The 17,169-nt window shown below is 36.3% G+C and overlaps 1 protein-coding gene across 2 annotated transcripts in view; it reads left to right on the top strand.

Moving 5' to 3' along the window:
• Positions 1 to 16,836, top strand: part of LPL (lipoprotein lipase) — a 33,026-nt gene extending 16,190 nt beyond the window's left edge. Inside the window, exons 4-11 of one of the 2 annotated variants that reach the window (XM_043562480.1) lie at positions 3,350 to 3,529; positions 5,026 to 5,137; positions 5,899 to 6,132; positions 7,363 to 7,605; positions 9,578 to 9,698; positions 10,892 to 11,074; positions 12,869 to 12,973; positions 15,342 to 16,836. In XM_043562480.1, coding sequence (XP_043418415.1) covers positions 3,350 to 3,529; positions 5,026 to 5,137; positions 5,899 to 6,132; positions 7,363 to 7,605; positions 9,578 to 9,698; positions 10,892 to 11,074; positions 12,869 to 12,973; position 15,342 — 1,179 coding nt within the window. In that variant the 3' untranslated portion in view covers positions 15,343 to 16,836. Of the gene's footprint in view, positions 1 to 3,349; positions 3,530 to 5,025; positions 5,138 to 5,898; positions 6,133 to 7,362; positions 7,606 to 9,577; positions 9,699 to 10,891; positions 11,075 to 12,570; positions 12,573 to 12,868; positions 12,974 to 15,341 lie in introns of those variants that run through there. The other variant, XM_043562490.1, reaches the window with a different exon arrangement.
• Positions 16,837 to 17,169: the final 333 nt, after the last annotated feature.

Here is a 17,169-nt window from a genome sequence, read left to right as displayed (position 1 = left end):
GGCCGTCACTTTACATGGTTCAGTTCTTACTTAACTACTTCAGTTGGTTTTTAATATTTTAAAACCCCAGTTAGCAGATTTCATCTTTTATATAAAAAGGAGTTATATAAAATGGGACGTTAAAGAGAAATTATCTTTCCATTATGTCGGAGCTTGTGAATATAGTAAAGATACTAAATATATCCTAATGAGATGAATTAGAGAAGGATTGATAGACTTCTAGTCTTGACTTATTTTCCTGTGTAACTTAAGTACCATTCTTATTAACAATATAGGATAATTGCTATAACTTTATGGAGATGAAGGCAACTACTAACAGAATTTAGATGGATGTTTATTTTTTAAACATCTATTTACTAAGTTAACATAAATTACATATCTTATGATAAAATTATATATTCAAATTATTAACATGGATCTTTTTATATTTAATAGATTCAATAAGAAAAAGTAATTGTTGGTAGTTTTAGAGATGTTTTGATTGTATATAGAGTTTAAATACCTTTGTAAAAAGTATAATAAGCTTAATAAACATTTTATATGGCACAATAAATTGAATGTCTCAGACCTCACATTCTTATCCCCTGAGAGAACTTGATGCTTTAAGAATTTTTAAAAAGCATAGTTCCTTCTCATGCAAAGATGACATAACTAACCCAGTATCAGTATATAGTGCCAATTTCTATTATGGGTCCTTCTGCCCACTAAACCCACCATATTCTTCATATCATGTGTCCTGACATTTTGAGTGCCTGAGCTCAGAGGCTAGGCCATTGGCTGTGGGACTGACTTTCATCATAAAAAGCTAGCTGGTTGGTCTATTCAGTAACGAATCTAGCCATAGAAAGGCTTCAGTTCAACTGTGAATCTGAGAATCAAAGATTTAAAAATTTTGTGCTGATTTAAGGAACCTTAGAAAAAACCCTAGAAAAACTTTTTAGAGTTAAAGTAGGTTTCTTTTACACCCCTTTGTTCAGGGGTACTTACAGCAGTATTTTATGTTGAATTAAAAAAGAAAGGAGTATCTGTTGGGATGAGCACTGAGTGTTGTATGGAAACCAATTTGACAATAAATCTCTTATTAAAAAATAAATAAATAAAATAAAATAATACAAAAAATAAAGTTCTTCCTATGATTAAAAAAAGAGAAAGGAGTAGATTCATTTTTAGACAGTTAATAAAAGTATCAGTCACTATAGAAATAAGTTGGGTTTTTTGCTCTTTGATAGATTGCTTAACTTGGAAACATTGATAGTACGGAAAAACTTATAATAGGAGCTTAGAGCAAGCAAGATTTTTCTGCCTTATCTGAGGTAAGCTGTTCAGCAACTCAAGGTCATAAGACTAAGGGAAATGGGTAAATTCTTTAGTTTTGCCATGGAAAATCCAAAAGAATGCTTAGCATGTAGTATGCTTAGGGCACATCCCAGAAAGCTGTTTAGACACAGCTGTCCTGGAGCTTTGCCACCTGCTTAGGTTTCATAGACCAGTGCACTAAGCACAGAGTTCTCATTGTGGTAGGAGGCCCTCACGCCAGCTGAAAGGAGGAGTGGTTAATGTTTCATTCTGAAGAACTGACATCATCCTCTCTTGAAAGGCAGTTGAAAAGTGTGGCAAACCCCCAACCACTAAGAGAGGAGAAGAGAAGACAGGACCAATTCACAGGAATTTGAGGCTAGGTCGGTGTTCTAGCCTGTTTCCTCAAAGACCCAGACTGTGCTTAGACTTAAAGCAGCCTCACCGAAACATGTTCAAAGAAGGTTTATTAAATGAGTTTCTAATGAGCCAACGTCACCTTTGTACCTTTTTTTCTTTTTTTTTTCTTTTTCTCTTTATGCTTGAAATGGCAATAGCTTTAATTATATCACTGCAAGTAGACTGGAAGTCAGAATGGTTGCAAGAAGACATTTATGAGGTGGTGGGTAACTTCAAGATCATCTGAATCCAACTCCTTTGTTTTGTAGGTGTCCTAAAAGGTTAAAACAGTGCCTACATTCATAGAAGTAATTATTGGAAGAGCTGGGACTGGAACCAAGATCTCCTGAGTTTCAGGCTTGCTTTTTCCTACCACAGCAATGAGGTGAAAAATTGTGCAGTTGTTAGTGTCAGGAGTGAAACAAGAACTCAGGTTTTGATAGTTTTAGTCTAGAGAATAAAGTAAACAAAATGGAAGCATAAATCTGAAAGAATCCACCATATAAGATCAAAGTTCCAAATGAAGCCCACTGGTTTGGGAATTCAAGACTCCTATGTTTGCTTTTGGAATTATTCTAAGAAGAATATAGGTTTTATAGATCTCCCTTCAAAAGCTGCCTTAAACATATATTTCAGAACCTTCTTTGTTGAGTACGTATTTGAGTAACTTTTACTATGGCTACAATATGATTTCTATCAGGTCATGGTAGAGGTGCGGAGATTTGGGGATTTGAATCAAGTTACTGCTACATGCAGGCTCATGGAACGATGGTGGAGAATTTTATAATGTGCTTTTTTAAAAATGTGTTTTGATTATTTTAAAGTGTGCATCTTTGCAGAAGTGTCTGATGTCCTCTCTGAAAGCATAAATTAAAATATTACATAAAAAAAGTTAATGTGAGAACTCTATAGTTCTTTTGACTTTGAATTTTGGGGCTTTCTTAAACAAGAGGTAAAGAATTACAGTTGGCAGTCTCCTTATCTCCAAACAGAGCCAATCTAATTTGAGAAATGTGACTATTAAACCTCATTAATTTCCACTCTGAAAATTAAGAATTTGAGAGAACTGTAAAAAAAAAATCTGAACTGAAACTGATCATTTTTTTATGTATTAACAAACAGATTGATAAATAAATTTACCTTCTGTTAGAATTAGCATGCTTAAAACTTTTTTTCATCAGCACATCAAATGTATGTAAATAAACGACTCTTAAGAAAAAAAGAGTGCATTCACATCCTCCAAACTAATTTTGTTGGGAATAAGTTATTAGCCTAGTTGAAAGTAATTGAATTAAATTATTATAAAATAGTCTATAGCTCCAGTGCAAAATTTTAACTTATTCAGATTGATCTTTCATATAAATTACTGGTTTTACAGAATTCATAAACCAAGCTTTTAAAAATTGGTGGTGTAAACCCTAGTCTGCCATTCCTCACCTCAACACCCTTCTTTGGCATACTCAAATTTGCCTCATAAAGGGGAGTCACAAGTCTCTGAACACTGTTTTGCATAGTTTGAGTTTTCTTCCTGAGTTAATGGACAACCTTTCAGATTTGTTTGTTTTCTTTCCATTCAGCGTAAGTATATTAGGCTGTCGTATCTATAACAAGTTGTATGTGGGTATTTTAAGAAAACTTGCATCATCCTTTTCAGGTGACAGGAATGTATGAGAGTTGGGTGCCAAAACTTGTGGCTGCCCTGTACAAGAGGGAACCAGATTCCAATGTCATTGTGGTGGACTGGCTGTCACGGGCCCAGCAGCATTATCCGGTGTCTGCGGGATACACCAAGCTGGTGGGAAAGGATGTGGCCAAGTTTATCAACTGGATGGCGGTAAGATTGGGGGAAGAAGCCTTACATGTCCAAAACAGATCTCTTGGCCAGAGTGGGACAAATGGCTGGTCTTGGTTACTTTTCATCTGGGGCAATTCAAATCTTCAGAATAAGCATGGTTATTTTTCAGCCAGAAAACAGTATTATGATAAGAATGATAAAACTGTAAAGCCAAAGCATAGTCCTGCCCTTCCCTATCGATATTCTCATAGTGAATAGATCTGGTGAGACCAAGAAGTGACTGGGCAAAACAGACAAAAGCTTGTTATTTCAGGGCAAAGGGAAGATGTCAGGTTCAGCCAAATCCTTCCTTACCAGTTGACTGGCACATGGAAATGTTATCTTGGCTTTGACCCATTAGAATACCAATATCTTTCATGAAAGTATTAATAATACCTATTGCTTAGTGTAGATTAAAGATCCAGATTTTTGTTGAGGGTTAGGGGAGTGATGGATTTGAGATGGGAAGAAACTGGCAAGAAAAGTCTGTAGATATGAGATGGCTAAGGGTCAGGACTTCTGACTTAGCTGCCACTTTTATTCACTTTTTTCCTGAGGTCATCCTCTGAAAATTATCTTTGAAATGTATCTTGGCATTGGTTGAAAGGAAGCTAATACTCTGACAGGGCCAAAATATTTAAGCCAGATATGTGGAGGTAAAAAATAAGCTGTGTTTATTGGACTGACTGTTAGAAGATAAAAGTTCTTGGGGTACCTGTGTGGTTCAGTCGGTTGAGTATCCAACTCTTGATTGTAGCTCAGGTCATGGGCCCAGGGTTGTGGGATTGAGCCCCGCATTGGGCTCTTGCCCTGAGTGTGGAGCCTGCTAGAGATTCTCTCCCTCTCTCTCTCTCTCCCCCTCTCCCCAACTTAAGCACACTCCCTGTCTCTAAAACTAAAGAAAAAAAAAAGATTAAAGCTCTTTTCTTGACTCTAACCCTATCAAGAAAGTGAACCTGGGAAAATCAGATCACCTGCCTCGACCTCAAGCTTATTATCTATTGAATAAAGAGGATGGACTATATGTGTCTGCGATCCATTCCTGCTATAATACTTTCTGGTTTTAAGACATTTCCTGGCTAACTTAAAGAATAAAGTGATGTAGGGTATTTAGAGTAGGGAATACTGGCTTAAAGTTAAGTATATATTTAATATATGTGTGTATCTACATATACACACACATATACATATATCTACATATAAATATACAGCTATACATACACATGTACATGCATACATATATTTTCAGATAAATGAAAATTCACATTTCCATACATTTCAATATCAGATGTATGGAAAAAGTTTGTAACTTAAATATGTTGTTAAAGAAAGAGAAAATCTCAACACTAAAGTGTTTCTTTGATCTATACCACAAAATTTAAATAAGTAGAATTAATTTTCAGTATAGCCTGCATTTCCAAAACAATATTTTTCATTTAGTTTTGATCTTTTGTACAGAACTGTAAGAACCCCTTTTTTCTTTTTCTCTTCCAAAGGAGGAATTTCACTATCCTCTGGACAATGTCCATCTCTTGGGATACAGCCTTGGAGCCCATGCTGCTGGCATTGCAGGAAGTCTGACCAATAAGAAGGTCAATAGAATTACTGGTAAGAAAGCAGTGCCAGTAGTCTATCACAGAAGAGTCGAGATGCCTGTCATTTGGAAATAGAATAAAAATGTTTGTCAAATATATCTATATGTGTGTGGTGTTCCTCTCTGCTTGCCAAGCCATTTGATTATATTATGGGAGCACTTTTTTTCTGGAGAAGGAGAGAATATGGGCACTAGCTGTCCTAGACATACCACCTACTGTCAGAAGAAAGATAGAGCAGAGTTAAGCACAAAAAGCCCAGTGGTCTCTGGGAAGCTCATTTCCATCCTCCCGGGCTCTGTGCTTTGGTGTTATGTATGTCACATTTCACATCAGTACTGGGATAAATGAAAAAGGACCAACACCAGAGCCTGTTTGGAAAAAAGAAGACAGTCAACCAGGGCAAAGGTAGTAGATGATTTGGCATGCATAAAGAAAAAGAACGAACTTACCACTCTTTGAAGTCCTTCTCAACAGGTTCAAAAATAATTTACAAAAGGAGATCTAGCTGTTCTGAATGAAATTGCTATTTAATAGCAAGTTTCAGAGACTCAAATTCCTTTCAGAAAGAGCTAAGCCTACTTCTATGACTCTCAGTAACTTAATGATCCAATCACTAGGATAAGGAGCTAATAAATATCTATGTGGCTGCCAGTTACATTCAAATGATGAACAATCGAATGCCAGGGTGACATTAGCATTGTCTAATGCTAATGGAGACTAAAATTAATGGGAATTAAAAAATATGTGAGGTCTTTTTTTTTCCCCCTCATTAAGGACTAGATCCAGCTGGACCTAACTTTGAATATGCAGAAGCTCCAAGTCGCCTTTCTCCTGATGATGCAGATTTTGTAGATGTCTTACACACATTCACCAGAGGGTCACCTGGCCGAAGTATTGGAATCCAGAAACCAGTAGGACATGTTGACATTTATCCTAATGGAGGCACTTTTCAACCAGGATGTAACATTGGGGAAGCTATCCGTGTGATTGCAGAGAGAGGCCTTGGAGGTAAATATGATTTAGAAGTTAATTAAACATAAGTGTTGTTCTTAATTCTTATTGACCCAGTCTTCTACCCATTACCCATAAGTATGCAATGTGTATGCAAATGTGTATATTAAAGTATACACATTTAGCCAAGATAATTTCTGAAGAAGCTATCATATTCAGCATAATCGCCTTTATACCTTAGTACTTCCTTTGATCAGATAGACAAACATTTTTTTTCTTTTATGTGTTATATTATAGACTACAATACTGAGTGAGTGAGTACCTAGCTTCCAGAGATAAAAGAAAAGAAAGGTGAGATCTATACAAGAAAACTCCATTGCCTTGGATAATAGCAGCATAAAATGACTTCTGGCACATGTTGTTATATTCTGAATATAGTTTTGAAACCATAAGGTTTATTTTGAATTGATTGAAAATAAAGGGCATGTTAATTAGTCCAAATTAATTTTGTTAGCCTTTTAGAGAGAAAGTAAAAATAAGAAACAAATCGCCATTCTCTAAAAATAAATATTCCAAAATTTAAAGAAGAAAATATGATTTAATATTGTCTTAATATTTACTTCAATAATCATGTTTGTGTTAAATTTATAATTTGTTTTAAGGGATCTTTGCATCCTTTGTGGGCAATTAAACTTACCTGTAGATATTGACTATAGGTCTTTTGTGCACATGTTATAGGACTTACAGCATAATGCTACTATTTTTAATTGTTATAGAAGCTTATGGTAATAGATACACTTTTATTACATTACTGATTATTTCTGTGATTCATTTAATGCAAAAATCAGTAGTGACACAACCTCCAATTATACATAGTATCTATGTTAAAATACTATTCATTTAATAATTCTGCCTTTTGTGATATTGTTTCTAGGTCCATGTAGAAGTATTTTATGTTTTCAATATAAGAGAAGGATGTGACAAACTGGGGGAAGTCAACTTCTGCCTTGAATGTCTCTTACTTAGATCCTCATAAACATACAAATATAAGACAGCAGAAAAGTCAAAAGTTCTCTGCAAATTTGCAATTTTAACACTCTTAGAGATAGGTAAGAAACTCCCATCAAGAGTACCTCCTTGAATAGGACTTACATCAAGGAGTCATAGGACTAGATTCTTAGGTAATTTTATTCTGACACCACATTTAACTAGTTTAGACATGTGAGATGAAACACTCATTGTGGACTTTCATGGAATTAAATTTTCTTTTTGTCTCTTGTTCTCCAGATGTGGACCAGCTAGTGAAGTGTTCCCATGAGCGCTCCATTCATCTCTTTATTGATTCTCTGTTGAATGAAGAAAACCCGAGTAAGGCCTACCGGTGCAATTCAAAGGAAGCCTTTGAGAAAGGGCTTTGCCTGAGTTGTAGAAAAAACCGTTGCAACAATTTGGGTTATGAGATCAATAAGGTCAGAGCCAAAAGAAGCAGCAAAATGTACCTGAAGACTCGGTCTCAGATGCCTTACAAAGGTAGGCTGGAGAATGTTGTAAATGAGGAAAATCAGTTTGATCATATTTTTTTATCACACTCATTGCATCACATGTACTGAGTCTGTCCATTACAACAGAAGTAGTGCAATGATTTTATTAAACCCTGAACCCTCACTGTATTTCTGTTGCTAGAGAGGGAGTTGTACTGGTCCATTTTACTGAAGCTCTCAATTCACATTGCCAGTAAGGCCCAGGGTACAACCTGCATTAACCTCTGTAATAGTCTTGCTTGCCACCCTTCTCTGTAATTGTGACCATTAGCATGGGCTAGCCCATTAGAACCAGGCTCAGAGCTCATTTGAAACCATCTATCTATCCAGGGCCAGAAAACCAAGGCCCAGGAGGCCAAATCTAGCCCCTTACCTGCTTTTGTAAATAAAGTTTTATTAGAACACAACTACACACATTCATTTTTTGTTTTTAATTGACTAAGGGTGATTTTGTGCTACCACAGTTAAGTAATTGGGACAGAGACTGTATGGCCCACAAAGCCTAAATTATTTACCATCTGGCCCCTCACAGAAAAGGTTTGCCAACTCCTAAAGTTTGCTTTAGGCAAGAGCTATCTGTATTTTAAAATTCAACTATTCCTGGGAGAGAGAATATGCCAAACCTGTAAGATATTTCCATTTTGTCATTAATTTGTTCCCAGGTGAATTTCAAACTTGGCAGCTTATTTAGAGCAAGATTTATACAGATTGAGGGGAGACAAGAAAGGAGATAATTAGGTAAATCTAGCAAGAGGAACTAATCCAGAAAAGCTAATTTATGTGGAGTCCAGGGAGAAGTCCAGGGGAAGGGATGATACTGAAATACAGTTTTCCAAGGTAAAAATGTATCTGATAGAGGCACCCACTTGTAAAGTGTGTTAGAACTTCTGTAGAGGTGCATTTGGTTGCCCAGAGGTTTAGAGCAGCAATAGTTCAAGGAAACCTTTTAAGCAACGAGGAAACCCTTAGTTTCCTTGACTTTTCAGAATGAGAAAATGTGTGTGAGGTAGAAAGGAGGGTGGAATCTTTTGGAGACCTGGTGGGTATTACTCATCCCCAGGCATCTTGCTCAGTGCCATGCAGTGCTCCATCACTGTTCTTGGGGTCACTGCAGCAGTATCAACTTCTCCTGCTCTGGTCTATGGTGAGTCCTGCAAGGGCTCCACTGAAGAGAAACAGTTTCTCTTCTACTCGTTAGTAGCTGTGTGTTAAGCCTGCTGTGTTTCTTATCTCCTTAACTTCCCTCCATTCCATCTACACAGGGGTTTTAGTAGAGATAGAGAGAACAGGGAGGAGAAGATGTAGAAGTTCAAGTACTTGCTTCCAGAAGCTCTCCCAAACACTTTAAGAACTGGCAGTCTTTATAGCCTCACTGATGATTCAATGAATAAGTTTTATTGTGAGCCTGCTATAATACCTACTCTGTGCTAGATGATGGGGGGATAAAGAGGATAAACATGATCCTCTGACCTGAAGGAATTTACACATAGGGTAGAGTGTCAGACATACTCATAAAGCATGAAAAAACACAATCACAGTGTTCCATTAACAAATGCCAAATATGCTTTATACAGATATTCAGGGACAAGATGGCCAAGGAAGGGTATAGTTCGTGAAGAAAGAATCATGTGTAGTTTGGTTTCTTGATTTGATTTCCCTTGTACCCAATCAAAGATGACTACAATCTAGGGCTGCTTGACAATTCAGATATACCTAGATTCTTCCTATGCACTGAAATCACACTTTTCTAAAAAGGAGTGGAATTCAAGGTCTGAAAATTTGAGTAACAAACACTGTGCAGATGTGAAGAAATCTTTCCAAGCCACAGTGATGGTTGTGTGTGAGCACTTCTTATTTAATCACTAGTGAGGTAGTCTGTGGTTCTGAATTGCCTGCTTATTTGGGGGCTGTGATGTTTCCATAAAAACTGATTAGCACTTGTTCCAATTTTTTCCTTATAGTCTTCCATTACCAAGTAAAGATACATTTTTCTGGGACTGAGAGTGATACACAGACCAACCAGGTCTTTGAGATTTCTCTGTATGGCACTGTGGCTGAGAGTGAGAACATTCCTTTCACCCTGTGAGTAACTATTTGGCATTACCTCCAGCATGTGGGTTTATCATGGCACTGCTAACTGCCTTTGGTCCCTAGAAGAAGAGTAGAAAAAGAGATATTCAACAGAATTTTTAAAAAGTGTTTTATTTATGCAATTTGAGAGAGAGAAAGAGCATAAGCAGGGGAGAGACAGAGAGAGAAGGAGAGAGAGAATCCCAAGCAGGCTATGCGCTGCCAGTACAGAACCTGACACAGGGCTCAATCTCACAAACTGTGAGATCATGACCTGAGCCAAAATCAAAAGTCAGATGCTTAACCAACTAAACCACCCAAGGGCCCCACAACAGAATTTTTTTTAAAAAAAAAGCTTTATGGAGACACCTGGGTGGCTCATTCGGTTAAGCGTCTGCCTTCGGCTCAGGTCATGATCTCGCGGTTCGTGAGTTCGAGCCCTGTGTTGGGCTCTGTGCTGATAGCTCAGAGCCTGGAGCCTGCTTCAGATTCTGTGTGTCTGCCCCTCCCCTACTCATGTTCTGTCTCTCTCTCAAAAATAAAATAAACATTAAAAAATTTAAAAAAATACTTTATGACAAAAGATACTCACATTGTGCATACAATAGCATAAATTAGAAATAAATAAGTACCCAACATTGAGGCAATGGTTAAATGAATTGTGGTTTAATAAGTCACTAAAATCTATCTAGTTTCTAAAACCTATAATTATAGAAAAACAGGTAAAACATGGTGAAAAATGGAAGGTAAAATATGAAGTAAACAAAGAAAGAATAGAGAATTGTATGTATGCTATGATTGTAACAAAGTAAAAATGTTCACATAGCCGTACAGATTGAAAGGGGATATATGAAAATGAATATAATGTTTCTGAATGATTCATTTATGGATTTTTTCTTAAGAATTGTATTAAATAGTTCACACTTTTAGTGTAAAAGTTAGAATAGATTAAAAGGGTGTAGATGTCTTTTAAAAGTCACTAAATGCCATTGATCTTCATCTGGAATATTTTTTTGGACACTTTTTGTATTTTTAAGATATCTCCCAAACAACAAAGCTATTTATGCCTTGGGAGGAAGAAAAATGGAAAAAAAAAGCAAAAAAACCCAAAAAAACAACAAAAAAAAACAAAACAAAAAACCAACCCCCCCCCCCCAAAAAAAAAACCACACAGAACTAACCAAATATGCTGATTTTTTATTCAGGCCTGAAATTTCTGCGAATAAGACATACTCCTTTCTAATTTACACGGAGGTGGATATTGGGGAACTGCTAATGTTGAAACTCAAATGGAAGAGCGATTCATACTTCAGCTGGTCAGACTGGTGGAGCAGCCCTGGGTTTACTATTGAGAAGATCAGAGTAAAAGCAGGAGAGACTCAAAAAAAGTAATTAAATCAATTTCTTTCCATTCACGTTAGGCTTACCCTGTCATTACCTTGGGAGGGTACTCTTGGAGCCTTCAACGTTCAGGTGGAACTTTAGTAAGCTTTGTATTTAAAACTATATCATCTAGATAATTACACCTATAATTTGGGGGAGGAGTGTTCTTTTATTATCATTACTAGGGAAGTAATAGTATTTCTGAATTTCATGAAAGAAAACATAAGCCCTGAACTGGTCACGATTATTGACCGAGAGCTGAGATGAGGATCTCAGCTTCTATTTTAGCACTGTTTCTTTTTTTCAATATATGAAATTTATTGTCAAATTGGTTTCCATACAACACCCAGTGCTCATCCCAAAAGGTGCCCTCCTCAATACCCATCACCCACCCTCCCTCCCTCCCACCCCCAATCAACCCTCAGTTTATTCTCAGTTTTTAAGAGTCTCTTATGCTTTGGCTCTCTCCCACTCTAACCTCTTTTTTTTTCCTTCCCCTCCCCCATGGGTTTCTGTTAAGTTTCTCAGGATCCACAAAAGAGTGAAAACATATGGTATCTGTCTTTCTCTGTGTGGCTTATTTAACTTAGCATAACACTCTCCAGTTCCATCCACGTTGCTACAAAGGGCCATATTTCATTCTTTCTCATTGCCACATAGTACTCCATTGTGTATATAAACCACAATTTCTTTATGCATTCATCAGTTGATGGACATTTAGGCTCTTTCCATAATTTGGCTATTATTGAGAGTGCTGCTATAAACATTGGGGTACAAATGTCCCTATTTTAGCACTGTTTCTTGCAAGTACAGAACAGTTGTGGAAAGAACCTCAGAGATGTTACTTTGACATTCAAAGATTAAAACCAACATCTTCAAGAAGAATGAGATTCCAAGGCATCTTCATCCATCTCCCCAACCCCACCTCACATATATCTATAGAGAAATTGAATAGAGAGCCCCAGGGATTTTAAAACTTGTACACTAAATTTATAGGGATTTTTGCAAACTATAAGTGTTCCATTATTGGTAATAAAAATGACTCTTAGTGAAATAAGTCATACAGAGAAAGACAGATACCATATGTTTTCACTCTTATGTGGATCCTGAGAAACTTAACAGAAACCATGGGGAGGGGAAGAAAAAAAAAAGTTAGCGAGGGAGGGAGCCAAAGCATAAGAGACTCTTCAAAACTGAGAATAAACTGAGGGTTGATGGGGGGGTGGGAGAGAGGGGAAAGTGGCTGATGGGCATTGAGGAAACACCTGTTGGGATGAGCACTGGGTGTTGTATGGTAACCAATTTGACAATAAATTTCATATAAAAATGACTCTTTAAATTAGGATTGATAAATTATTTCCCTCTGGTCATTTTCTTTTATAACAAACAAAACAAAACAAACAAAAAGGAGGTTGTGGATGGAGAGGCTCTGCAGAGCATTTGTTTCTCTAACAGGGCCAGTTGAAGGATGATTTGTGAATTCCTTAATGTAGATACAAAGAAGTGGTAAAGTGGATCTTGTATTATCTCATGGTGAAAGCCTTGTGATTTTAAGGTTGCTCCAAGCTATCCAGATTGACTACCTTTATTGCTGAACTGTGATTAGGCCCTCAAATAACCCTATGATTCAGATGTATTGCTGACCAGAATGACCTAACTTTAAACAGTGAGCTATTAGAAATATCAAAACAATTAATCAGACTGATCATGTAGGATTTAAAGATCCTTGACCAAACCATATATTTGTGAACAGTTGTTTCTATTTTCCCTTATATGTTTACATCCATTTTATTCTACAGGGTAATCTTCTGTTCCAGGGAGAAAGTATCTCATCTGCAGAAAGGAAAGGCATCTGTGGTATTTGTGAAATGCCATGACAAGTCCCTGAATAAAAAGTCTGGCTGGTGAGCATTATGGACTAAAGCTCTCTGGATATCCTGAGCTTGCCCTCTGAGAGACACTGCTTCATACATTGCTCTTCATCTTATGACTAAAGACTTGCACTGATTCTTGTTAGAATCTTCAGGTGGTCTTTCTTAGCCCTTCCATATTTACACATCAGACTTACCCATTTACTTTTCTCAATACTTCCTCTTTTTTCTTCCTCTTTCTGTTCTTTTATTTTACTTTTTGGGCTGCCACAAAATCTTCACTGCTGCATTTTCTGTATTGTATCTCTGCTAACTTTATGGATCCCGTATACAGAGCATATGACACAATCATGGCTGAGGGTGTAGCCCCTCCCCAGATGTACCCAGGGGAGCAAAACATCAGCTGCAATACATAGTCCTTCTTTTTTTAAGTTTATTTATTTTTATTTTGAGAGAGAGAGAGTGAGAGAGAGAGAGAGTATGCGCATGCACGCACATGCAAGAAAAAGTGGGGGAGGGTCAGAGACAGAGGGAGAGAGAGAATCTCTGTGCTGACAACACAGAGCTCCATATGCTGTTAGCATGGAGCCCCATGTGGGGCTTCAACTCACAAACCCTGAGATCATGACCTGAGCCGAAATCAAGAATCAGATGCTTAGTCAACTGAGCCACCCAGGTGCCCTCACATAGTCCTTCTTGATGCTCCAAGTGGCAGCAGACTCTAGGACAGAGAGCCAAAAGGGCAGCCATCAAGTACCCATCTCAAAATCACCAAAGATGGGGAGCTAATGGAGTTAGAATTCAGGATTCAGGAGACGATTCTCTTTTCTATTTCAAAACAATCCCCTGGCCCTTACCTACATGATCTTTAAGACTAATCCACATGACAGTTGTCAGCCGAATCTTTCTAGAGTGTAATATTAAGTGGAGATTCACATGTGACCTTTCCCAGCCCCTCCTGAATTCTCACATTATCCTACTTTAATTTCTCTGCTCATTCTCCTGCCAGATTCTGAGTACTAATGGGTTAAAGTAAAAGGGGAGGAAAACTTTGATCATGTCATACAAACCAGTGGCACAAGAAAAGAGAGGAAAGGCTAGGCACAACATAATCCTGATGTAAGAAAAACACTTACTTCTGGTTTGTCTTCTCTCAGTTACATTTATAGACAAAAGTACAGAATAAGAATTTCCTAATCAGAAAATCATATTAAAAACCCTATAGGGAATATCTCTATTATTGTAAATTTCTATTTTATGATGTAATTTATCCATGGGTAATTATGGATTATATATAGATTAGGAAAAAATAGGCAAAAAGAAAATACAATCACTCTGACTCTCTCCTCCAGGGACAACTCCCAATTAACATTAAATGTATATTGTTTTAGACCTTCTCTATGTATATATAATATTTATATATTTTTTTCATTTTTTACAAAAATAGAATTATGACATACTTTGAACGATAAGATGAAGCCACTTCATGAAAAACATTAACCTTAGTAAGAGCACTCAAGATAAATTTGAAATAGAGTAGTTAGTTAATGGTATTCAGCCAGGCAGAATAACTGAATACCTAAGTGGAGACTGTTCTACTCAGAGGCTCATTGCTTTGTTTTCCCTCATCAAAAATCTGAGACAATTTCACATTTACTTTAACTTTTAGAAAAGGAATCCTATATGAAGCTTTAAACATGCATTTATGTCACATACAAACATACACAAAATCACATGTACTTGTATGTTCTCCCCAAATCAAATACAACTTTAAATCTCTGTGTAAATGTAAAAGCAAAACCTGAAAGATTAGGAAATATCTCCAGCTATTTTAAAAGTATTTCTGGTCATACTATTTATATAAGTCACAATAATATATCTGAGAAAATCTAAGGGTACATTCCTTATCTGATAATAAGATTACTGAGACCACAGATATTTAGGCAGCTGTTTTTATACATTTGAACTTTATGCGGAAGTAATTATGAACAAGGCTTGTAACATTCTGCAGTTTTTCTCTTCTGTGACTATATTAATCAAAAGTTCTCTGTCTCTTTTCTTCTGATAAAACTCTTCAGAAGTCTCATTCCTCAAGAAAAGAAAATAATCAGTCATTTCATTTGGCAAGTTTTAGAATTAAGAAATCTTAAATCATATCTTGTTTGAAATCATTTGGTTCAGTCCTCTGAAAATGATAGTCCTTATTGGGATATAGCTAAGTAGGTATTAGAGTGGACATGTGGACATGTGATCCATCGTCTACATCTTTCCTGGGTATATATTCACAACCTTTGTTCTGATCTTCCAGTTGAATGCTTTTATATCATGAAGGTGGGAGGAGGGATGATTGTAGAACACTAAAGAGGTAATAAATTGCTCCTCCTCTTCTGCTTTTTCTCAGAAACTGGGCAAATCTACAGAAGGAAGAACAGAACACGAATTCCATGAAGAATGGAGTAACTTTTACATCAGATGCCCAGTGCTTTGGCTGTTTCAAAGACAAGTTCCCTGAGTATTAATCCCAGCTCTGCTTTGTTATTTTAGGATATAATCTAAAATACACACACACAAAAAAGTGACTAATTCAATTTGAAGGGTATAGTGGCCAAATAGCACATCCTCCAACATCAAAAGATAGCAGATTTGAAAATCACTGTTTTGTCCTTTGAGAAAGAATTGAGAGCCATTTGGGCCCATGGTAAAATAATAAACCTTCTTTATATAGTAAGTTTAGTCAATAGCCTAAAGTTGAGTAGAATTTCATATTTTATTTGAAATTCTGCATTTTCTGGACTGATACCTTCTCAAAGTTTTCTCCAAGTCTGAATATAGAAAATGATTTTTTTTTGGTGGCATGAGTTGCACCCATTAGTGCAAAATATGTTTTTTTTTGTTTGTTTGTTTTGGTTTCTGTGTTTTCCCAGATTTAGCCAGGGACTAGTGACTTGGAGAGAGGAATAGAAGATGAAGTTGATAAATCACTGAAACTTTAAAACATCCCTGCAGTTGGTTGCATCATTTCTAAGTTACTAATTAAAAGAAATATAAAATTTAGACCAATTCAGTCTTAATAGGCTTTATAGTTTAATCTTTCCCCCTCCTTTGTCTCAAGATTGTATTTTAACAGCATCTTCTATGAGCCTGCTATTGCCAGCTCACACATAATTTTAAACACGGGGAAAGAAAATGATACCACAATTTCATTATCAGATTTCTGAAATTGTTTTCATCAGTTTGGGGTCATTTAATATCTTATAAGCCCTATTCAATTTTAGGTTTATCTCAGTCATGCTTTAGTCATACTTTGAGGATGTCTCTTTCTTCCCTGGTTTTGATAAGAAAATATGTGTTCAAGATCAAATTTTGAATCATGCAAGTTTTAGACAAGGACCATTTTTACTAAGTTAGGAGATGAAAAAGTATATTTCCATAAACAGTGGTTAAAACCATTGTGGGCAATTAAAAGAATCCTCAATCACCATAGTTACATGAAATGCCATGAGAGTTATTGTTTTTAACAACTAGTCAATAGTGAGTGAACAGTTATTTATAAATTAGGTATCATACTTTCAGAATGATTTTCTCTATATTAATATGAGTAAAATATCTCAAAGGCTCTTGCTGGGAATCCAAACTGTAAACGTGTGTGGATATCTTAACATATATTCACATATGAAGCCCTGCATATGTGTTTATTATTCAGCATAGCTTGGAAAGTAAAAAATCAAGAGATATAGTATTGGGACATATTGGAGTAGAAATTATTCCAGAAATGCCAAAACTTCAGCCTTTCTTTTGAGAAATATAGTTATGCCTATATAAAGTAATACAAACACTGTGATTAATGTCAGCCAACTTGGAATGAATTTTCTCTAAAAATAAAATGTTGGAGATTTGTTGTTGTCTTCCCCCTTTATTGCTAATTCATTAATTTCCTGGATTTGGGTTTTGAACAAGGATACATAAACTTGAGAAAATATGGATCAAATCAGTGTATGGGCCTAGGAACTCTGACTTTTGCAGACTTCACTATATATGTATATTAACAATGCTTTGGCTTTAAATGTTATTTATTAGCTGTAAATATATGTGTGTATAAGTAAAGGGAGATTATATATATTGGAATGGCTGTGGCTATCTGCATTTATAGACAGGTGGTGCTAACTTTTGTACATGTCTTTATCAGTGATAGTCTCAATGAGCCAACTTACTCTGATGAAATAATACCA

The sequence above is a fragment of the Prionailurus bengalensis genome, chromosome B1, assembly GCF_016509475.1.
Source record: "Prionailurus bengalensis isolate Pbe53 chromosome B1, Fcat_Pben_1.1_paternal_pri, whole genome shotgun sequence".
Lineage (NCBI taxonomy): Eukaryota > Metazoa > Chordata > Mammalia > Carnivora > Felidae > Prionailurus > Prionailurus bengalensis.
The sequence above is the reverse complement of the archived record's forward strand: the minus strand, read 5'-3'. Positions and strand labels throughout refer to the sequence as shown.